This window comes from Drosophila serrata, unplaced genomic scaffold, assembly GCF_035046125.1.
Source record: "Drosophila serrata isolate PLE 108 unplaced genomic scaffold, ASM3504612v1 contig_184, whole genome shotgun sequence".
Lineage (NCBI taxonomy): Eukaryota > Metazoa > Arthropoda > Insecta > Diptera > Drosophilidae > Drosophila > Drosophila serrata.
This window is the reverse complement of record NW_028257082.1, coordinates 2,862,106-2,886,962: the sequence shown is the minus strand read 5'-3', so window position 1 is coordinate 2,886,962 and position 24,857 is coordinate 2,862,106. Positions and strand designations below refer to the sequence as shown.

Here is a 24,857-nt window from a genome sequence, read left to right as displayed (position 1 = left end):
ATTTTGGAATTAATGATCATTTATAATTCGAATTTTCCAATCATTTCAATATCTAATTAGGGTATTTTTTGGCTTAGAGAGGTATTACCTACAAAATGCCTTTAGGGCGAAAAAAGCTACCAATTTTTTCGCTGGAACTTTGTACTTACATCCTTATCGCCGAGCCGCTCCACGCGGCAGTGGAGGAAGCCGGTCTGGCCAACGGTTACGGTCAAGTTGCGCGGCACATCAAAGTCGAAGTAGGGCAGCAGGTTCGAGGGCGAGACGGTGGTGGTCGTCGTCGTGGGCGGCGTGGGCGCAATTGCTGCGCTATAACCTAGAAATAGGATAGAGAGGGAGAGAAAACAGAATGTTAGAGCAGTTCAGAGGCATAAAAAAAAAAAACTTGTGCCAAATGGAAATTTATTTTCATTTTCATTCGCACATACGCAGCGGCGTATTGTTGGTTTTTAGCAGGGCCACAACTTTTGGTGGCTGCCAAAGTCCTAACTGAAACTGAAAAGTAATAAAATTCGCATAAAAATTCTGCTCAAAAACCGAGGCTGGAAAACAAATAAATGAACACTGAGAGAGGGATGGACCAGTTTGAGTATGAGTGTGTGTGTGTGGCACACAACAACAAACAAATACAAAAAAAAAAATCCTCAACAAACAATTATACTTTCTTTTTTATTTCTTTCGGCATTTGTTTGCTGCTTTGGGAGTGCTCTCTGAAAAAAATCGGGAGAAAGGCAAGGAGACTTCAACTTGAAAATACTCAAAAAAGGAATCGATGATGTCCTTTTTAAGCCTTAGATATGGTTTACTTAAGCTTCCAGCCTTGTTATAATAAAGCAATAGCTTATGCAAAAGTATTCCATATATTACCATGGCAAAGATCAAAATTATAGGGTTTTTTTTGGAAACAATCAAGTTTATGTTTAAAGAGAGCATACACTCTGAATGATATTAAATTACGCTTAAAAGTTTTTCATATGTTTTTGTCCTACTTTCTTTATATATATATATATATTCAATTTAAGCTGTCTTTTAATAACTTTCGTTATTCTAAATGGTTTTAAAGTTGATCTCAGTTTCAGATGTATTGTTCCTCATATGAACCACTAAACTACGTGCTTAAAAATAATATTAAATTAACGATTAACCTTTTAAATGATCTTAAGATAATGTGATAAGGAAGGTATTGCTAGAAAAGAACTTGCCATAAGAATTATATGCTCAATTATGTGCGCTTTTGTTTCGCCGTCAACAGAAAAGATGCTAATTATGATGGTAAAAATGTTTTCCGGTCATCAGCACACTTTGGTCAAGTTTATGGCCAACGCAAAAGTTGGCCCACTAAATATGTCAAAGCAGTGCAAAAGTTGTGTCCTGCAGCCGCTAAGAGACAAGTTAGATAACGGCCTGGACTCAGGGCAGGACAGGGAAAAACGGGGTGAAATAAGTTCATCAATTCGTGGCGCCCGGGCAGCTGTGGCTCAAAAGGAAGACGGAAAAGCTGGGGAAAAGTTTCGCACATCAAAGCCCGGTACAAATCGGCGTAGATCGCATGCAGCCAACTGGAATACGAATAATTGAATGAGGCGATACGAGACCAGCTCCTGCTGGCTGGCTCCTCGGTTTATCAAACTCCCACGGCTGAACTGAACTGAACTGAACTAACTGGCAGCCGGGAATCAAAGAGCTACCGCTATCCATCGCCCGAGACGAAGGAAAACTGCTGTTGCACATTTCCGTTTCCGCACGCGCCAAAAAAAACTGGGCAGAGGGATAAAAAAAATAATGCGAAAAATCGAAAAAAAGAAGTGAAAACTTTCGCCAAGGCACGCACACACATACGGCTGGAAAACATACGCAAACTTTTCCACATGCGTAGCAACGTGAAAACACGAATCGGCGCCACCACAAGGGTTTGGGATGTGGAAATGTGGGTTGTGCTGGGCTGCTTATGTGGCACATGACAAATTTTACGATTTACTCTCACTTTTCTCTTTTTTTTTTTTCAAAAATTTCGAACACAAAGTTAAATTTAATGCGCACCCGCAACATTTGCGTACGTGCGGCTTTCCATCTTCGGGCAATATGCAAAACATTTCAGCATAGATAATAATGTAAGAGGGAGCATCGGTGTAAAAGTTTGTGGCTAAAGTCGAAGAGGGGTTGCTCTTTCGATATAATATCCATATGGCATTGGAAATATCAAGCAGAAGGTTATAGGAATATTTTCTGGCATGTACTATTCAGGAAAATAGATTTTCCATTTAGGTTTCTTTGATATATATCTATTCTTTATGGTTTTCTAGCAATTGTTGTTTTTTAATTATTTTATAATTGATAAGAAGACCTTTTTCAATGAATGAAAAAAAAATCGAAGAGGAGTTGCTCTTTCAATATAATATACATATATTGTATTGAAAATATCAAGCAGAAGGTTATAGGAATATTTTCTGGCATGTTCTATTCAGGAAAATAGATTTTCCATTTAGGTTTCTTTGATATATATCTATTCTTTATGGTTTTCTAGCAATTGTTTTATAATTAATTTAATAATAGATACGAATTCCTTTTTAAAACAAGTTTTTACTAGAAGTTCCTATTATATTTCAATTGAAAGTCTTTTAAAATCTGCATTTAATTGTTCTAAATTCCTTAGTTTCAAAGAAAACTGAAGTTTGAGGCAACATCCTTGAAAATATTCCATTTTTAAAGCTTAATCTGGTTTAAACTCATCCCATTTCGAAAAGAATAGGACCCTGTAATACCCTACCATGGGCCACTTCCCTCTCCCGCAGATCAAAGATAGGTAACAGGGTATCAAAAGCGAGCGAAAATTAGCTTAGGAATGCTGCACGTATGCGTGCGTGGCGCATAAACGGTGCGGAAAAGCGTGGGAAATTCGGTGGGTGGAAAAACGCCCAGCTTCACAGCGTAACTGAACTTAATTTATTGTTTATCAGCGAGCATGCAATTTATAGCCAACACTGCCAAAGATTTTCACATACAACATTTTTAGGCCCAGCCTCTCTCTCTCTTGCCAATTTTGTTTTTGGTGCGTTTTGGAACTTTGGGCTAATTTTAAGTTTATGCATGGAAAATTTGCTCACGCTGTGAAAATTAACGATGCGGCGGCCGGGAAATGCCTTGCCCAACTTGTCGATGCCACCGATTTGTTGTTAGCCAGGCTTGTTTGTTGTTTGTTGTTTGCCGTCCTGCCATTCTGGCCCGCTTTGGCTATCGATAACGGCCAAGCCGGCAGCTGGTGGCTGTCAGATTTTGGCTTGGCCTTAAAGCGTGCGCTTAATCAAAAACGCTCGGCGCCTGCAAATTAACATGATGCATGGCCCGGCCAAAGAGAGGGGGGGAGTGGGAAAGGACCCTTCCTGCCACGTCCTGAGCTGCGGTTGAAGGACCCAAAATATTTGTCGACTTTTCAACCCGAAAATTAGCAAATGTGGTGGAAAATGTTTGCGGTCATGTGTGTGTGTGTGTGAGGCCAAACATATGAATATTTATGGAGCCAATTCGCGACGAATGAACATAAATTTAAATTACCGAAAATCGAAGGGCAAAACTGTTAAATCAAGGACGTTCTAATTGAGCGTGAAAACTTTAGTGTTTGCAGTGAGAAATTCTAGGAAACGTCATTACTAAAGAAGAAATATAATTGGAAATATTAACTAAAAGTTTCTCATATATAGTAGTTTTTCCCATTTAAGTTATTCTTTGAAGACATGGTCAATAAGTCAGCACTTGCGCCTGATTATAGCCTACAAACAAACATCCTTAACAACACAATTAAAGTCAAATGATAAATTGACATGTGACTGGTGAAGTTTGTTCTCTCTCTCTCTGTGCCTTTGGCTCACTTAATCTCAATCGGGATGTGTAACCAAGCCAGGAGACGAACGCCAGGAGCAGCCTTGGAGAAGGAGATGCCTTGGATTGTCCATGATCCCGGGCACTTAAGGTTAAGTTGCACTGACACCGCCCTGACGCGCTGAGTGGCAGTCAGTCGATGCACTCAACGGGGGGGGGGAAGCATCCTTTCAACTTGGCCCAGAGTTAGTCTAGACTAACAGGACACACACACACACACAGCTGGAGCTCCTTAAATATGCTCCACTATCGATTATGCTGGCAAAATGTTTCCGTTTTGGCTCCCAGCAAGCGGATGTACATCTAAATATTTGTGCAGCAAATTGCTCCTGCCACTTTGCCACTCTATTTACCCGGGAAAATTAAATCAAAATGAAAATTTGACATCAAAATATTGGGGGTATCTCTAATCAGCAGAGTTCTGTTTGGATACAAAGTCAAAGAAGGTCCGGGATTAAAGAGATTTGTCTCCCAGCAGATCGTGTTGTTTTTTAAATAAGGTCCTTTGGGTCTCTCTTGGTTTTTCATATACTTGTGTGTCGCCATTTTTATGGCTAACAATGTCTGCTTTTCTGCGCTTTCCACCGCCTTTTCTTTCCTTTCCTCCGCCCAGTCTATTTCATCACTCAGTTGGCATTATAAGTGCCGCATTTGGAATTTATGATTATTTTTCTTTCGCATATCGTTGTTCCCAGTACCCTGTTCCCTCTCTCGAGAGCATAGCTAATGTGGCCATATGAATGCTTAAATACAAATACGCATACAAATCGGGGCCAACTATAAAAAGAGGCGGTCATGACTCACAATGAGGCACGATAAGTGAGAGCGGCGACATATTAGGCCATCATATGTGTTTGTGTGTTGAGCTCGAACTTCGTTAGACAGCCGCCCGGCAAATGTCGCATTTCAATGAGCATAAAATCCCATGAAAATGTTGCAAAGATGAACCGCTCTATCACCCAGAGTCGTGCCTTATTTAAAAACCGCCTTCCCCCCCTTGGATGGCATTTGCATGCGCATCACATGTCACGCAGAAAACCCCCCAAAAAAAATCCCAGCACGAAAAACTTTGAATCCAAAGCAAGAAAAATATACAAAAAAAATCGAAAGCGAAATCAGATAAACGACCGATGAATGCGACTAGGACATGTGACGGATGTGTGAAGAGGCTAGATCGACCAGCAAATGAGGAATAAAAGTCAAGAATTATCAGGAATCGCTTCAAGGACTCCAGCCGGCACACTCTCACCTTCGAGTGTGTTCGAGAAGGAGAAGGATACGGAGAAGGTGTGAAGGCCCAAAGGAGATATTTGCCACAGATACTTGTACGTATCCTATGGCTCCCTGCATCCTTCGGGTGTGTTGACAACGCCACCAGCAAAGGCACATACACAATTATTTTCTAGGGGCCACAACTGCTGGCGTTGGCAGGTTCGGGCTTAGGTTCCCACAGAGCTGAGCTCAGCAGTTTCATCTCAAAGTGTGCTTCACTTAAATACAGACATTAATCGGAGCACAAAATCTCCTCTTCAAGATGTTTACATGCTCCACACCCGGTGACACATACTTTATGATCGAAATCGATTTGACTCCGCTTCCTGTTCGCAATCGAAATCGCCATCTGAATTGCAATTGCAATTGCGATTGCATTCTGTACGAAAAGCAATTGTGAAAACAATTTCAGCTGCTTTATTGTTTGTAAATGAAATCCTATATTGGTTAACCGACAAAAGGGTAAAAGTTGTTTGCAACGCCTTGCCTTTTTTGCAAAAATTGATTACACTTAATGGCGGAGATAAAACCGTAAAGTCTCGACCACACGGCGTATGTGTAATGTTCGTGCAATTATCATTGGCATATTGCAGGCCATTCTGCCAGCGGTCATATTTCACATTGGCTCTGCAACGCAGGACCCAGGACTCAGGACGCAGGACCCTCCATCCCTATACGCCCGATATGCCACCGATGCTGGCAATTTTCTATTAAGTTTGCCTCCACTCGGTCGATCCGAGTGCTCGCTCAGACGACAGTGTGCGCACTTAGGCGCGACAATTAATTTATGGCCTAGACGCTCTGCCAGCCCATAAATTATGCCTCCGAATGCCAATGAGAACGAGTCCGAGAGTGAGGCAAGTGTGCGTTGCCAACTGGTCGCAATAATTGAACAACGTGGCGTATGAGTAACGGCAGTTGATACCCGGGATTGTTACACAATCAGTGAGGCGATTGCACGGCAAAAAAAGTATCTACTAGACAATTAAGGTATAATTTATGTAGATTTAAGTCGAGATGTGCATAAAAAAACATCTGTAAAATGATTTATATTTAATTAATAAAAGATAATATAGAAAATAGGTTAAAAAAACACCCCTAAAGGTTGATTTGTTGTAGAATTTGATCACTTTACCCCCTATTTCTCCCTCTGCACCACACATAAGTAGCCATAACCCATCGTTGTTGATTAATTACCTACTGATATGGTAACACAACTGCCTGGTGCTTTGTCCATTGCAGGTTTTGGTTACATTGCAGCTAATTGCCTGCTGATTGAATCCGACAGATTAAACTCAAAGCAATCAGCACTGAAGCACTAAAGCCTTGAAACACTGGAAGCTACAGGATCGGTCTCATCTGAGACCACTTGAAGATAGTCGGCAATGACATAGTTTCGGTGGGGGGAGGTCAGGGATGAGGCATCCAGTCAGCTGAACAAAAGTGTCCTGGCTGAACAATAAACAAGTCCTGGCATTGATTTCTATCTTGGCAAAACTTTCCATTTGTGCCATCTCTTGGTCGCTTTTGTTTGGGCCTGCCTTTAAGTTGGCCAAAAAGTATACAGGAGAGAGTTCGCCTTGAAAATTTTCCGGTTGACTTCAAAGCAGAAATGCAAAAATGACATTCACAAACTAGTTGTAGTAGTGCCCCACTCAAACGCAAGCCAATACCAAACAGCTGAATTGTATTGTATGCAGGCATTGAACTTTCCACAGTTTTCCTCGACTTTTCCCCCCCTGAATCAAGGGGACAATGAGGAAACAATACAATACGGGCCACTATTACGTATCTCTCTGTGAGTGTGTATGTGTGTGTTTGTTTCTGTGAGGGCAAAAGTTAAGGCAGGACAGAAAACAAAGCACACACATACACAAAAAATGCTGCAGACTTTTGGGCGACGCTTTTATGGCTATCTGCTGTTGTTGCTGCTGTTGTTATTGCTGACTTTTTCATGATTATGTGCCTCATTTTGGAGGGAGACAGCTATAGCCGCTCTGATTTATTTTAACAAAATGCCGCCAGCTAAGAACTCTGGCCTCCGGGCCATTGCCATTTGGTCAATTCCTATGCGACTGTGGTATCGCAACACAGTGTGTGTCGCTCTATCTGCGGCTCCCATTTTTTCATTCGCATTCCTATCTTCCTCGCTCTCTCTCTCACTCTGCGGCAGTGTCCTGTCATAATTTAGCACATTTTATTAGCCGTTTTTGCTTGGTCGATAAGAACAGGCAGTCATGCACAGAAAGAAAAAAATTAGGGCAAAACAATTGCCTTTGCATGAGAGTAGTATAAACGAAGGCTCCAACTTATCAGACTTAAAGTCAAGACATATCTATTGGGTAATCATTTCCTGCTTTATAATTTAAATGGAATACATCTATTTAAATTTAATCATATTGCTAAGACTTTAAAACTATTTCTTAAAGTGAAAAACTCCTTGGTCATCGAACGTAGGTCGTGGTCCTTCTTAGTATCGTGTCCTGAAGACTTTCTCACATCAAATTAGGTTACCCCACTCTCGCTCATCGCCCAAAGGGGGTTCAACGCTGCGTATGAGTGATTTTTATGGCATTTTTATTTGGTCCAAGGGATTGAGGATTAAGGATTGAGGGCTTACATTGGAATCGGCGCACCCACTAAGCCTTGTCTAGACGGCATCCTCCTGGCTGCTCCTCATTAGCCCGCGGTGTTTATGAAACCTTTGCGGGAACTGTTGAGCACATTAACACTGCAAAAGTTTTCGCCGAAGAAAGTAAACAACTTACAACGAAATGCTGCATCAGCGAAAGAAAAGCGATGGAAAAATCTCATTTAATATGCATGTGCGCTGGGGGAAAAGTCTCTTGCGATTCCGCGAATGGGGGAATGCAAATGGCGATGGCAAAGTTTCGTTTCGTTTGCTTTAATCAGTGCGTAAAATATTCAACTGCAACTGGCAGCGGAAAAGGGAAATCGGGGGATCCCTTTCGTTGAGTCTCTCCCCCTCCCTTGACTTGACTTCTGTCTATCTTTCGCTTTCGTTTTTCTTTCCCTCGTCTTACATGCTCCTTAAAATGGATTTACTGCATTTGCAGTTTGCGTTGCTCCAACTGTCTGTCGCTGACATCCTCTTTGCGGAGACAATAGACTCAGCCAGGCTCAAGTCAGCTCGAAAGTTCCTTGCAGGATATTCCCGTGCTGATTCGCTTATTGTGTGGCACGAATTTCCACATGCTGAATGTCTGACACTCGCGACAGGATGGGGCGAACCTCGTTTTCACGACCGAAAAATATGCCAAAGAACAACAACTTCTCCTCCTTCAGCAGCGGTGCGATTTTCCCAAACGCTTCTGGTATAATTTCACTTGCAAAAAAAAAAAAAAATATTAACAAAATCCCGTGAATAAATTGTAATGAATGGCCCAAGCATTTATTGAAATTTTTAGCGGCGTTTTGGCCCGTCGAATGAAAGCGAAATAAATTTCCAGGGCAAGCGGGATTAAGGAGAAATTGTCGTGGAGCGGAGGAAAGTGCTTGTAAATGACAGCCATAATTTTACAGTTAATGGTTTGACATAGGCACAACCGCCGAGCAATATAATTATATTGCAACGTAGGATCCTCTCCTTGGCAGCTGAAGCAATTAGTGAGGGAAAATTCCAGTGAAATCAGATGCCTGACAAGGTGTTTTTTTTTCTCGAATCGACAGCTGAGGAGAAAGTCCTAGAGTTTTTATTGAAAGTTGTAAAAATATTTAATTGCCGAACGCATGTCTTCTTGATTATTTTTTAATGGAGCATAGACTCTTAACAAAACGAAAAGGAAAAAGTACTTGGGAATTATGTTTCTTCCATAAGTTTTATCTATGTTTTGAAATGATTTTGCTAGAACCTTTTTATTAATTTATATAAGAACTTGGATTAAGTAATGCTTTATGCTAAAGATTTATTATACTTTTCTGTCCTATTTTTCCATGATAATAAGCAGACTTAATTTCCTCTTTTAATATTCACTGAAAAAATAACAACGTTTCATGTTGAATTCATCGAATAGAGACAACGCAGGGCATGTTTGAATTCTCGGAAAAGCATCATTTTGTTAAGCCTTCCATGGAAATCAGTCGTATGTAAATGCAAATTGGCTTGTACTTCATCTCCCGCCGCGGCCACTTTGCATATTCGTGTGTTTTTAATGGCGCAGAGCTGTTCGTGTTCCCTGGAATTGATTTTCGGCACAAACGATGCCTCGTCACTGTGCTCTTAAATATTCCGCTGCCGCAATGAGGTGGCACTTTAAAGCCATACCGGACAAGGGGCCAAGTAAATATATCTACTTACAAAACTCTCAAGTTAATGGTCGACTCTATTGGGCTTAAAAGTCAACAAGTTGGGGCCACAGTTCATCCTGCCACGTCCAAAGGATCTGCTTTGGTCTGGTCCTGGTCCTATCTCCTATTCAATTTGCATTGAGTATCATTTTTGTTGCTGTTGTTGTTGTCCTGCCTGGGTCACACACTATACAATGAACGCATAACGACTCGAACGAATGAAAGTGTGCAAATAAATATGTTTGCAGGGTAAAAAAAAGGACAGGAAAAAAACATTGGAAAACTGCTGCTATCCAAGGGAAGGGAGCGAATGAAGCTTATTCATAGTCCGGTCACAAATTCAACACCTACGCAACTATTGTGCCAATTTGGGGACCCAAGTTGACCTTTTTTTTTTTTTTTGTAGAGATGCCACCACTCCCTCCCCCCCTGACAACCTGCGCCTGACAATGCATGCAAATGACGGCATTTTTTCTCTCCAGCCTGAGAAGTGGAATTTAGGGTGTGTTGTTGGCTTTTACACAGAGAGAAAATGGCAATCGAATAGTTACATTTAATAGAATATTGATTTAAAATGCATAGAAGCCTATTTATTATTTTTTATTTTATCTGCTTCATAGTTTTTGACTAATCTCCTCAAAGTACCTTAGAGTTCATTAATTATTTATAATAGAATCCATTAATAGGTACCTAAAGTTAAGCTAAGCAAACACCTAAGCTAACTTGCTGTTCAATTGATGTTCTTATAGGCTTCAAGACTTTTAAGATTTTAAATAACTTACTAAAAATATCGTTTCCTTGCTCTGTATTGCTGGCTATTTCCTTGTTTTTTATTTTTGGAGCTCGCCCCTAGATTCCTTTGTGCCGGGACTCTACTTCATTTTTGGGTTACTTTTGCCCGGCTCACTGCTAATGTCTTCACTTTGGTGTGATGCGGGGGCTCGTCCCGTCTGGCCGGGTATGGCATGGTCTGCTCTATGAGCTTGTTAGCACTCATAAAAGCGCCTGAAAGTATGCCATTCCAGGAGGCCTTTGTAATTTTATGCCTGGCCTGCGACATCAACATCAACACCGAAACGGCAGTCGGTAGCAGCCGTCTAAGCGACACAGGAAAAGCGGAAAAGCGGAAAACTTTAAGTCTTCAAAATACGTTTGGGCTACGTGTCGCCAATGGGAATCTGTATGCTAATTCCTGTTGCCGGAGCTGCAAAACAAAGACTCTGCTTCGTTTAGCTTTAATGCGTCATAATCAACACAATCATAATTTGCATGAGGCATGCTCCGCATAATTTTCCACATCATTTCCCAGGCAGCAACAGGGGCAGCACCGCCAACTAATATGCCACGGGAGTTGGAAATTAGCACTCGGTGGTGGCTCCCGTATCCGCCCATCTACTAGAAGGAAACTTATGTAACCCGAAAACCACAACAGCAACTGGGACAACATCTAGGAGCGAGTGCAGCTCATTGTTGGGGCCACTAATTGAACTCCACACACTGGCTGAGTCCTAGAAAGCATGGCTCATTTAACCCTTGGCAGCGTAGGGCCAAAAACCTGATTTCCTGCCTGGGTTACACTTCTTTGTGGCTCCCTGGGCCCAGAAACTTTTAATCTTGGGCTGATGCCCGGCTCCCCTTCACCACTCGTTTGTAAACTGAAAAGTTGCCCTCACTTTGGCTCAGTTTTTTGGGCCTAAATTAATTATGAACACATACCTCCCGCGTTGCCATCAATTAGTTCAATAATTTATAAATTGTCGTATTAATTAGTTGCGTTATTCATCAAATGCATTGCAAAGTGCACTAATTATATGTTAATCAATTCAGATTTACAGTCAGTCACATTTAATAATTGATTAAATGAGTGGCGGATTGGAAATGTTTAATGTTAAGTGACAAAGTCAAAATTGGATTGGAAGTGCCTTCCAGCAATGGGTCAACTAACAAAAGCCACTTTAAGTTTGTCTTTGTTGGCTATCCGACAAAGCCAATTTAACTTGGCCAAAGTAATTGAGTGCAAACGAGGGATTAAAGTCAAAACGCAGTCAATTGGCACGAACACCGTCCTTGGCCGGCAGTTGATATGTAAGTGCAATTCGATGCCATTTTCGTAGTTGTCAACCATTTTGTATTGTCTCTTGTTGTTGTTGTTGGTTAAGCCGCTGTCTGACACAAGTAAGTTGAATCAGTCGCGGCCACGTGGCGTATACGCAACGTCTGATTTATAAATGCTTAACTGCAGTCAGTTGGCGGCGCTAATTGAGGCCCCGACCACATGGCGTATGCGTCATATTTGAATAGTTTACTTAATTATATGAATATGGGCAAAAACGTTTTGCGGTCGCCATTTCACAGTTTCAACTGCCTGCCTGTCACTACAGTTCTGGCCACGTTGTCAAGCACTCAATTGGCAGCAGCCACATGAAAGCCAGCCGGAAAATTGGGAAAACTGTGGCGGCGAGTGTGGGAAAATCCCCACATCAAACTTATGCGAATATCATCTCCTCTGATTGTATATTCCCCACAATTAAAGTAAATGATGCCGAGAGCCTGGAACATCTTGTAGCAATATGAGAAAATAAATAACTTGATGTAGATGGGAATTACTTTTGCGTATTTTGTTTTGCATTTTGATGAGTTGCCGCTGCGCCGTGTATCTGTGTCTGTCTGTGTCTGTGAGCCGGTCGCCTATCCAATTTATGCCCACGGCTCTTTCCGTCTGACTACGACCATCATCAGGAGGAGGAGCCGGATCCCGAGCCCGTGTCTACGTTAATGTGTGCTTCTAATATATCACGAAATCGATTTTACGCCCTGATGGAGCTGTGCAGGCAACTTTAAGCACTTCTCATCATTCAGTTTCACTTGGAAGACACGAGATCCAGATCCCGAGGCTGACCATGAAGGATTCAGGCATTGAATATTCCATTAATGCGCCGACAGGGACAGATGGATGGATGGATTGTCACTCAGTCCATGGCCATTCAAATTAGATCTGGGAGTCGGGCCGTAGGTATAAATTCCAAATGATTTGCGCTGATTGCGACGAGTCGTAATTAAAGTTTTACAACCTAATTAAGGCCAGCGAACCGAAACCAGAACGTATGGAGACGGCTCAAGAGTTCTTCAATTAGGCCATGCGAATCGGACCGAAGGACAGACAGAGAGACAGGCGGACGGTCGTGGGGCATAAACATTTTAATGACTGACGAAAAGGGCGATCAATGGCAGGCAAGTACGCATACGTCGCATTGCAGTCTGTATCCATAAAAGTGGCCATTAAAGGGCAGCAGCAGCCTGTGTGTGTGTGCGTGCGGGTAATGGATGTGTGTTCACATACGGACACATCCTGGCCGGCTTTTACGGCTTTCCAATCAAATAATCACAGCAAACGTTTATCGCCTTCACAGAGGGCAGACACATTCTTATTCATTAGCCTGCTTCGACCGTATAAAAAGGACACTCCACTCATGGGCAAAGGATAACGCCCGACCGCCGACGCTTGTGGAAGCCGCAAAAGCGTTGGCGTGTAACCCGAGTACAGAGAAAGTATCCCAGCCACGAGGGTCGAGTATCCAAACTAATTACTTGGCTTTTTGAGCAGAAAATGTAATAAAATTTTTAGCCAGCAGCACAATGCAGTTAAAACACCTCCGAGTCCTTTACGCGCTTCTCTCTGGCCGGGCTCCCCTATTTAAATGTTGCATACTTTGGGGCGAACGGACAAGAGCAGCCATAAAATTTCCGCCATTAGCAGGCACATTGTTGCCGGCTATTTCTATGATTAATACAAAACTTATTTATATACAGTTTTCCCGCCCCCTTCTTAGCCGCTTCTCCTGTAGCTTGTTTTTAGCTCTCAGCTTCCTCTTGTTGCATGATTTACTTATCTCTGTGACTCGCCTTCCTTGCTTTTGGCTCCTTCTTCCTTGCGGCCATTTGAATTGCAATGTTGTTTTTTTGTTTTGTTTTTGGTTTCTTTATGGCCAACGAACGAACGGAATGCGCTGTGGCATACTTTCTGTGGCTAAATACATTTGGATTGCCCGGCTGGCTGGCCCTTGATGCAATTTAAATGATTAAGTATTTTTTCTGCAGAGTGCAACGCAGTCTAAGCCGGGAAGTGATTTAAAATTTTCATGAAATTTCATTTCCCAGTAACTCATTGAAACAACTACGTTTGCCGAGAGTTTACGCCTCGTGGAAGTCAATTAAATGGTTCTAGGAAACAATTTAACGCAAAAACTGGGTTAAACTTAAGCGGTTTGTACCTGGCGAGAGTCTAATAAAGACTTTAGCTGTACTTCTATGTTTAGATTAATAATTTCAACTAAATATTTTATATTAAAGTCTCAAAAGTTTTCACAGTTCTACGATAAGGAATTCTATGATATCCATTGACTTAAAACTAGTATAAATATTACGGAAAAGTGTGCAAAAACAATAAATAAAACAAAAAATATGTTTGTTTTAAATTTTTTCTGAAATAGTTAACACTTTTTAAGGGTTTTCTTTATTGTACTGTCTTAGCCAGGTGTTGCATATTTATTTTTACAAAAAACACGTCAAAAAGTCGCCCATGTTTTTCATAAAAAACACACTGCCAAGCTTTAATTGGTTGATACACCGAGTTTCAGCCTTCATTCTGCTTTTACCTTCTCTCCGGCCAGGTTCAGTTTCAAATTTTTTTGTGTGCCATTTCAGGCCGCTTCAGTTGAGCAGAAGTTCCATTAATTTGGCCCATTCATTAATTGCGTCAGTCACTAATTTATAAGCTGCTGTCGGTGTCCACTTTGTTTCTGATGCCGAGTTTTTGTTTACATTCTGGTAAACAGGATACTCACAGGACATGGTCACCACGAGGGGGGGTGGAGGAGGGACAGGATGCGGATACTGACAATGGGAAATCATGAAATGTAAACCAAAGGGAAACATCAGCAAAACGGCAAAGGCAAAAGGCGGAAGAAAACCAGAAGGCAGAAGGGACTGAGATATGGACAAAGCGAAAACTGGGCGCAAATTACATGTATAATCAAGTGAAGAAATACGAGAGCACATTAATAATCCAGATTCATTAAGGCGAGGCCCCAGAGAGAGGTGGCAGATCCACCAAAAACAGGCAAAACAAACAAATTGCAAATTGCAGCTGGCAAGCAAAAATCATGGTAAAAGCAAAAGGGCAAAGGAAAAAAAGGGTGGAAATAGCCGATGCCAAATGGCAAATTGCTTGGCCAACACTTTTCCGGACTTAAGTGCGCTTCTCCCCCTTAATGTTACACAACAAGCGGATAAACATCGCAGTACAGCTACATAGAAAAGAATTTTAAATGATGATTTGCAAAGTAATTGAGAACTATTATGGTATATTTGGATTAACTGAAAGTGGTGTAATTATTTAATAGCTTTACGAAACAGATGCATTTTGCACTATTTTAAAATTAAGATAATTTCATTTGGAAGCTTGTTACGCAGTGAAGAAGTCATTTCCGACCCTATAAATCATATATATTCTTGATCAGAATTAACAGTTAAATCGATCTAGCTATGACTGGCTAAAATTTATTTTTTTCAAAATTTTGAAAATTTTATAAGGGGTTATTACATCGTTAAAATTTAAAAAAATTTATAAAAATTTTAGTTTTCTGAAATTTACAATTAAGTATGTAGATTTATTAATCTAATTAAAACTAACATAGGACAGCTTTCCGAATTGAAATTAATGGATTTTTGGCTTAGTTATGAGTTTTTTAAACTAAGATTTTTGGAAAAAATTGTCTGTTTTTATACCTTTTTGCAGAATATAATTTCAGTCAGAAGATTAGACTCCAGTGAAGGAGTCATTTCCGGCCCTATAAGTCATATATATTCTTAATCAGCGCAAAAGGGGTGTTGATCTAGCCATGTCTGGTCGAAAAATAAATTTTCGCAATTTTCTCGAAATTTAAAAAAACTATAAAAAAATTTAATATACATATATTTGTAAATACCCTTAGTTTCCGATTCGGTCTTGAAATTGAATTGTTAAACTTGTCTTTTAACTGAAACTACTTATCTTTATACATTTTTAAAGTATTCTTTCTTATTTCTCACTTGTCGTATACTTAATTTAAAGGTTTTCAAGTTACGTATACGCCATGTATGCAAGATCTATCTTAAATCGAAGACTATTTTATATCCTTTCAGACAGAAGCTTATAACGCAGTGAAGACGTCATTTCCGACCCTAGAAATCATATTTATTCTTGATCAGCATCAACAGCCGAGCCGTTTTAGCCTAGCTAGCCTAGCCTAACCATAAAAAAAACTAACACAGGAAAGCTTACGTAAGTAAAATGAATTAGTTTTTCCCTTAGTTATGAGTTTTTAAAACTTTGGTTTTTATTAACATAATTATTATATAAAAATATCGATAAATATCGATTCAAAGGTCGATTTCCGATTCGATCAATTGCAAATTTATGGCCTCCCGAAGTTAATTTCCTTGTTATAAATGAAAAATATTTTGTAGTCCCATTTTTAAACAAAAAAGGAAAGTAAAAGTTCATTTTAAAGACTGTTAAAATCTTGTAAGACCTTTAAATGTAACTTCAACAATATTTAATTGCTTGAAACGCTTTAATAATATTCAATTACTTGAACAATGAAACGCTGTTCAAGAAAATGAGCCTTTATAAGCGTCTTAACACATGCAGAATTAAGATATAAAGCTCTTAGGTGGACTGGCGGCAAATTGAACAGGACTCAATGCAGATTATTGGGAATGGTCTAACCAAGCCACACATTTGCCATAGACTCATAACTGGCAAATGGAAATTTGTAGATGTTGTCAAATTTAATTAAACGCCACTTTCGGTCGGGCCCATGAATAATCGAGTGCAAATAAAGAGAAAATGAAATTATTTTGAATTTGTCACTGTCGCGGTTTGTTGGCAGTAAGTGGCTGACAGCTCTGCTTGCCTCCTCACCTCACCTGCCTCACCTGCCGGTTGCCAATGAGACAACAACAGGAGCAGGAGCACTCGAAACAAATTGCCACATCCTGGATGTCTCGTCTTCGCTCGTCTTCGTCTCGACTCGTCTGGGGTTTGTGCACCTTGGCAACCACAGCAATAACCTCGACTTTGCCGCATAAATCTTCATCAGTCAAAGTAAGTAGAACAACAGAAGCAGCAGCCACTGGCACGCCTCCGACTCTAGATCCTGGAGATCCTCCTGCGACTCCTACCGTACTCAACAGCCCCTCGAGCAATTTTTGCTGGCATTTCAGTCGCGGTCTGAGACTCAGTTTCGCTTTCATTTTATTTATTTATTTTATATTGCGTACCGGCTTTAATTAAAATTTATTTAAATACATTTTTTTTTTTCGGCAATCATTATGCCTGCAAGGATACGTTTCGCGCTCGAGCTCAAGTTTCCTTTTCCCTCCACACCCCACCCCTGGTGGCTGTGCAAGCGTGATTTATAATGAAAAGTTCACAGTCGCCGGTCGGCAGCGCTAACGAAATGCAAACATGCATACTAATTACATTTAAAACCGTCAGCTAAGCCAAGTTAAGCACGAGAATAAATCCTTTTTAGCCTGCGAAAGGAGCGGGGTGGTACAAAAAAAATGATTACAAGTGTAGGATGTGTAAAAAACGGATCTCCCTTTTGTAGCTGGGTGCGCGCGAGTCCTCATCCTTTGGAAATTATTTGTAAATGCTGTTTAGAGCTGCCGCTGAGAGGCTTTTCCCTTTCTACGCTGCTGCTCTTTGGGGCTTATTATTTGCATATTTCTGGGAAGGCAAAAGAAAAGCAGGGAAAAACAGGAAAGCGGCAAAAGCATAGTGGAAGCAAAAGGAGTGGATACTCCTTGGCCGGCGCGTGTGAGTGGTGCTAAATGTATATCTTTTGAAAACCACTCCAGATCCAATCGCAGCTTGGGTCAGCGGATACGGTGTTCATTTCGGAATGAGCAATCTATGCTAATTCAATCCGAGAGCCAACCCAAAAAAAATAATATAAAAAAAAGAAAGAAGAAATACTTCACCATATCTGAAGGCCGCCTCAATCCCCCGCTCTTTCGACAACATTAAGCGGAATTAAATTCCAACACGCCTCTGATGTGGCTAAGAGGGTTTTGGGCCCACTCCATCTGGCGTTTCGGGTATGTTGACACAGCTTTCTTTCTCTTCGTTCTTTCCTCGCCGGCTTTCCCGCTTTCCCGTTTTCCTTTCCTGTTTTTAAAGAGAAATTTCTCGAGAACACAAAACTCCGGGACGAGAGTGCTAATGAAATTATGAGAGTGCGTGCGGAATTTTTTTATGATAATGTATTTAATGAAATGCCATATGGTTGTTTATTAGCATATTAAATATTTACGCTGGCAGTTGGGGAAGGGAGCTGCTGTGGCCACATCACGTATACGCAACCCCCTAACTTTGCAAATAAACGGAGTATCTCATTCGCTCCTTGTTTGCAGTAGAAAATGTTAATTAGCTGCAATGTCGCTTAGACTTTTGATACGTTCAATGGCCTGGCCAGGACAGAGCTCCATCTGTTGCTTTAATTTTCTATCTGAGCGATTTAATTAACGGCAACCACCTGACATCAATAGGGATCTCAATGCCTGAGAGCCTTGGCGAATTTTCGCCTGATTGGTTAATGGCAGCTGCGACTTTCTCCTGCTGCTATATACATACATACATAGCTGTGTGTATCCGTGAATCTGTATAGCTATATAGCTGTGTATCTGTGCAATTACGTGTGTGCCTAAGCCATAAGTACACACAGAGAGAGTCGCCTGTCAGATGATTAAGCTAAGCAAACATTCATACAAATAGACGTTTCATCGCTTCGCTGCATTTCAATTATTTGGTTCTCGAGCCTTAGGCATAGCAATTTTAAGTTGCTTTAAGGTGTGTCTCTTTCAAATCAATAAATCGATGCGAGGCCTAACCTCATCGATATATCGCTCACTACTTGAATATTGAATTGACGAAATCGTGTCACTCGCATAAACAGCAAACACACAACTCACACACACACACAAGCAATTATCCCCAAACATGGCACACTTGTCTCCCTCCCAGGCATAGGAGGTCCTTGTACCCATCCCTTAGTCCTGGCAAATCTGTTGAGCCAAAGAAAGTCACAGGCCGGCCCATAGTGTTCTCATCCTTTGGATGCCGATGAATGCACAGGGAGAAAGGATCGAAGGTTATAACTAGCAGGAAAAAATATTTGAAAATTTTGATAGTGATTAAGAAAGCCAGGAAAATGCTTATATATACTATATATCTGATTAAAGAAGGTAAATATTGCGGTAATTCTGGTTATTTATTGATTAGAAAACTATAAAATTATATAAATAATATTCCTTGCCGGAAATGTTAAAACTTTGTTAAGACCTCTAGCACAGGAACCGGTCAAATTATAAACTCGGGATCTCTATATGACAGATAGTATCAAGAATGCTTTCTTTGTAATCCTTTATGGGATTAAGGTGACCTAATCTTCATTGATATAACTTGGAAAAATAGGGAAAAAGTTCAATTTTCAGAGGCAGAATCATTGACTCGCTTTCTAAGAAAAATCATTGAAAGAAAATTAATAAATCTAATCGATAGAACCAAAGATTTATATATTCTTATAAATTGCTGTCACATTTATATAAACAGATTATAAGGAAGTGCCTCTCTTAAGTTTCTTAGTTGTTTTGTTATCATTTATAATTAATAAACAGAAAATTTCATTGCTAATTTATGCTATCAACTAAACCCCTTTTATTTAAACATTACCAGCCTTTAATAAATTAAATGCATTTCTTTATAAAAAAAATATAATAAATTAAAGTAAAACGAAAAAATATGTATATGGCACCATGTGAAGAGGCACATTTTCGTTGAATGTATAGTACAAAGAGGTATGTATCTGGGCATGACAAAAGGCAGCAACAAAATGCTGCCTGGAATGCCGGGAGATTTAGGCAAGTGATACATCAGCTGCTGCTGGGGGTGGAATTGGGGGCGGGGCACAGGCCTAAAAACGGGTTAATGAAAATGAATGCGACACTCGCAGCTCTTCCGAGTCGGGCTCAACACTTTTGTCATATACAATCTACGTTATGCACATGACTGTGTATGGGGTGTATGGGGTGTAGGGAGTCCTTCTGCCACATATCCTTCCCTTCCCTTTCGGTGCCTGGGTTTTTTGTGCACTTTTCCATGGACCTTTTGTGTTTGTCCCGTGGGGGATTTTAACATAATGAATGAATATGAATTTACTGTGACATTTTTAACTGTGGCGATATTTTTCGTGTTGCTGGCTTTTAGGCGCCTAGCTCTTTGTTTTCTCGTTTGTCTCGCTGCTTCCGCCGTCAAGTGAGTGCACATAATGCGACCATATTCCCCCATATCCCCCTCCACACACACTCCACACACTGATATCAATCATTGTGGATTATAAAATGTGCCACTGACTGACTGATGCAGGACAGCGAAATGAGCCGGCGAAAGAAACAAGTCAGCAGCTACATTTTCTTTCCAATTTTTATCCTCTGTTTTTGGGAACCCCCCGTGGGGCCAGACAGTTGGCAAATGTATCATTAATATATAATGCGGCAAAAGTATGCAAAACTTTTTGCTGCTGCCACTTTTTTGCGCAAAAGCTGTCAACAGACAGAGGCGACTTGACTCCCGGCCCGCACATTAAGCGACTTTCGTGGCAGCTAAAAGCCAAAGTGGGATTAGACTGCGGTCCCATATTGGATTTTTATTTCAGAAGGTTATTAAATGATCCACCCATGAGTGTGACACTTCTTCTCTTACCCGCTGTGGCCGTCTGTCTCTATATTTGTATCTGTTGCCCAGCAAAATGTCAACATTTGCTTTGCAGCTCGTGCACACAAATCAACTTTAAGGCAGAAGCTTGGATTTAGGACTCTCAGGACTCTGAATGCTGGATTCTGGATTCAGGACGCAGGATCCAGGAGAACATAAAACTAACAGCCATCGAGGCATGTTAAGCCAACTGCAAATTGCCTCTCGGCTGCAGCCACAAAAGAGTCAGCTTATTAACTGCCTGACAACTTTCCCAGCATACATCAGGGCGGCTGCACCTGCAACTGCAGCAAGCTTGCGGTTGCCAAGAGAAATAATTAAAAATAATTACGACCAGGATGGCAAACAGGAGCCACAGCCGGATCGCACTGGGATATGAAGTTGGAATTGCGTCCAAAAGGTTGGCAGTCTTTCTCTCTGTGAGCCGGCCAATGACAGTCGTAGTTGGAGGCTCAGTCGTAGTCGTTGCAGTAAAATTAATAACTACACATACGAGCCGAAAAGGGAGCACACAGGACACAGCTTACAGGCAGTCCTGTCATTTCTTTGCAGATTTTCTTCCCAGCAGCCATTGTAAAGTACACGCCAAGAAATGGGATTAAGTTTTGGTACAAATTCTCAAAGGAATTAAATTAGAACTTAAAGAAATGAATAAGAAGTTAACTAACATAAATTAAATTGTCAAAAGTCTTTAAGAAACTATAGAAAATCTTAAAAGAACTGCAATAAATGTACCTACATTCCTAATCTTCTTAAACTTTCCTCTGTGTTAAGGTATTTCTTTGATTTATTAAACATTTTTCTCTGTGTAGAAGCTGTGTGCAATGCATTCTCAGGACTTCAGCAGTTTCGTAATAACAGCAATTGCAGGAGATTTCTTCTCCTATTTTCCTCCTTGCTACATGCTAAGGCCACACATTAAGTATACGCAATGTTGTTCGTAACAAAGTCAGAAGCACATACGATGTACTGAGAGTACTGAGAGTATTCCATCAGATTTTCAAAAATTCACACCAGCTTAGAGTTCAGGTTGTGGTTTATGACATGTCCTTGAGCTTCATGGAACTCGTGGCACTTTTAATCTTGCATTCCGAAAATCAAACAAAAATTATAATTAAACCAGTTCCATGGGGGAAAACTCTCGCTCCTTCGAGGCAGCCTCGTGTGGCAACACGTGTGGACAATTCTCGGCCTGATAATGGGATGTGGCTTAAGTGCGACATGGACAAGGACAAGCATTTAGCAAAAAGGGGGCCTGCTCCCACTGAAATTATTTTAGATTGTCGCTCAAAGTTCGGACAGAAGGGCTGTGTAAATGGGTGGCACACACAAAACACAGGACTTTGCCCGTTCTAGGGGCCATTCACTCGGCTTTTGGCTAAGCTTTGCTTATGACCCGGCCGGCAAATTATCAAATCCATCCTACGCACTGTCGTCCTGGGCTTGGGGGACTGCCCGAAGGATACGGGGAATCGGATTGGTCCTGCCTCCTGGCCGCCCTGGGAGAGTCATCTAATGTCCGCACGTAGTAGCTCTCTCTCTCTCTCACCCGTGTCCTGTGAAATTTAACATATGTGCCCCAATTTGTAAGTGTGTATGTGTGTCCTGTGTATTTGAGAATTGTGCAATTTTTCAGGCCGCAAACACAGAGGCCCATCGGGCCCCAGGGATAATCAGATTGTGACCAGATGGAAGCCGGAGGAGCTTCCTCTCGATCTCGGCCTCTTTTCTCTTGACAAACTTTATTTAATACCGTAATTTATTGTGAGCAGACCGGCGAATGCTTGGCAACAAATTGAAACTGAATTGAGGTCCTGCCAGGACACAGTCGAGCTGGCCTCGGTCATTAGCTGTTTGCCCAATTAATATCAAAAGTCAGAGGCGGCAGCAATCCATATTTGCTCAAGGTTCCGCTGACTCAGACGCTTGTCGATATATATTCGAATAAAACGCAGATACAACGCAGATGGAAGCAATTTTTTGGCCCGGCTCAGACTCGCTTTAATTACACAGCGGCCTTGCCGGTGGGGGGCTTTCCATTTTTTTTAATTCGTTCGCTATACTTTTTTTTTTCATTTGATAACTCAAAGAGCTGTCAAAGCACCGTGCACGCAGATAACAAAGCCGACAAAACTGCCACGTATTCTAGCTTAATATGCACGCAGACGCCACAAAACGCGAAACACAAAAACCTACACAACAAAAAAATAAAAAAAAGGAATAACCAAAAATGGCTGGCAGTTATGGGAATTGGCCCAAAACAAACATTTACTCAACGCCACGCAACAGAAAACCAAAAAAAAAAAAAAAAACAACACCAGCAAATTGTCGCGCTCAGACTGGGGCTGCAAAATGTCTGCGAGCGATGCCATTTTGATCAGCCATTGAGGCGGCTTAATTACTGCGGCCCCCAAAAACAAAATGGCAGGACCAAGTGCAGGACCTGCGAGGCAGCCTCGCCACATAAAAGGACATTTTGCCAGCGTAAAAAGTTCAATAGATGGCCGGCCATGAATGTCAATGAGAGGGCGAGCTGGCGGCAAACATATAACCCGCATCGCCCGGGGAGAAATATGAAATGAAATTCAAATGTTTATAGGCCAGGCGAGAAGCTTATTTTCGGGGTCATCGCTCGCGCAAAGTTTTCCGTTCAATCTGGTAATTGGCCCAGACTAGACGGGACGCTCTTACCCTTTCTACTTAGAATTCAGCTCCCAAAAGGGTGGTGAGTTGTGGGAGTTGCAGCAACCTTTTTTCGATATCATTTATTACGTATACGCAGCGTCTTCCGCTCGCCGTCGTCTTCTTTTTTTTATTATTATTTTCGTGACCAAGTTTAATTGCTTTCTGCTGTTTTTAACGGCCCGCCCAATTGTTACTTTATTCGTGTTGTTGCCATTGCCGAAGCTCTTGGCCACTTGCCAATGCACTCGAATTCACACACAACTGCACGCAGTTGCAGTTGCATTTGCAGCCGCTGTTGCATATTCCCAGGCACTGAAATTTCATACCCTAAGACGAGGGTACTTTGGTTTTGGGAGAGGGTTTGACAAGACCTTTGCGTATTATTCTTAGCTTAAGAAAATAGTATTATTTTTAGCTTTTATATCTAATTTTAACATAAATATTTTTGCAAAATATTGAAAACTAACCCACAAACTACACTGAAAAAAAAGTGCACACGAAATACTCTCAAAGTATGCGCAAATTCACCTAAAATTTACCTAAAATACAGTGCATATTATCATATTTTGTCAATAATATTCGGCAGTAGGGAAAGTTATATATTTATATATGAAAGAAGGGCAGGAACAGAAACCAAAAGTTGCATACATTTCATTGAATCAGGGATATAAATTAGAGATCGCTATGCTTTCTTACAATAAAAGGTATTTCTGAGGAAATAAATAAATAAAGTAACTTCAGAGTATTCCAGGACTCGGCTAGATATTTTATCAGTTTCGCTTTTTCGCCAAAGGACACCACAAAATTAAGGCAAATGCTTGAGTTCAGTGAACCAAATATGGAACAGTTGTTGGTTGGCTGCTTGCTTGTATTTTCATTAATTCTTTTTTCATATATTTTGTTTTTATTTTTATTTTGTACCAAAATATGTTGCTGTGTGTGTGTGTGTGTGTGTGTGTTGTTCCGCTTTTCAGAGAAAGCAAATGCGCATAATTGTCGAGAGCGAGCCATAAAAATGTAGAACATGACAAGCGCCCATAAATGTTAGTTGGCTGTCAATTCGTGTTCGCAGCTGGATAACCCAGTGAAGTTTTTGGCCAGGAGTGCCACTTGCCACTTGCGACTCTCTCTCTTTTCGGTTGGTTTAATTAAGTGTGCTCTGTTTTCCGCTTCTCCGCCACCCCGATCACAATCTCTCTCCTGGATTGGGGCAAATCAATGCAAAACGGATGCCCCTTCCACACCACTCACACTCAGCATATCAAAGGACTCGAAATCAACTAGGGAGGCGTGGCAAACTTTCGGCCAACAATGGCTGAGGAAACGGGAAATGAAAAACGCTTTGACTGTATAAGGGCTCCAAAAAAGGAAATGACACATCAACACAATTGCAGACAGTTTGTATGTGAGGCACACATGTAACAGCAGCAGCAACAGTAGCAGCAGCAGCAGCAGCAGCGGAAAAAAAAAACGAAAGTGGGCGAAATGTTGGGAGGGGCGATCCAAGGCGAAATAAATAAATATGACACGCGCGAGCGCATGAGAAATGCGTCAGGCCCCCGGGCGCCAAACGCTGTTGACAATACCAGCAACTGGCAACACAGGGGGGCGGGAGGGGGGAGTTGTCAGCGGGAGGCTGCAGCAACAATAACAAACCAGTGAGGCAGACATGTACAACAAATAAATAAGGGACAAGTTGAGCAAAACTCATACCAAACTTGGACTATTTGATACCCCTTCAAGGCCACAGACTCAGAACAAGATGAAAATACAAAGAGATTGGGTTCTTATTTCACCTTAAAACCTTACATTTGAAAGACGAAACTAAAAATAAATTTATAACCATCAATTTTACACAGTTTTCTGCTCAAATTTAATTACAAATTCAAATAAAAAC

At 41.1% G+C, this 24,857-nt stretch overlaps 1 protein-coding gene across 1 annotated transcript in view; it reads right to left on the bottom strand.

The window, feature by feature from the left end:
• dpr1 (defective proboscis extension response 1) overlaps positions 1-24,857 on the bottom strand; it is a 52,504-nt gene that overhangs the window by 20,294 nt on the left and 7,353 nt on the right. The window contains exon 2 of the mRNA XM_086828052.1: positions 150-316. Coding sequence (XP_086684178.1) covers positions 150-316 — 167 coding nt within the window. The remainder of the gene's footprint in view (positions 1-149; positions 317-24,857) is intronic.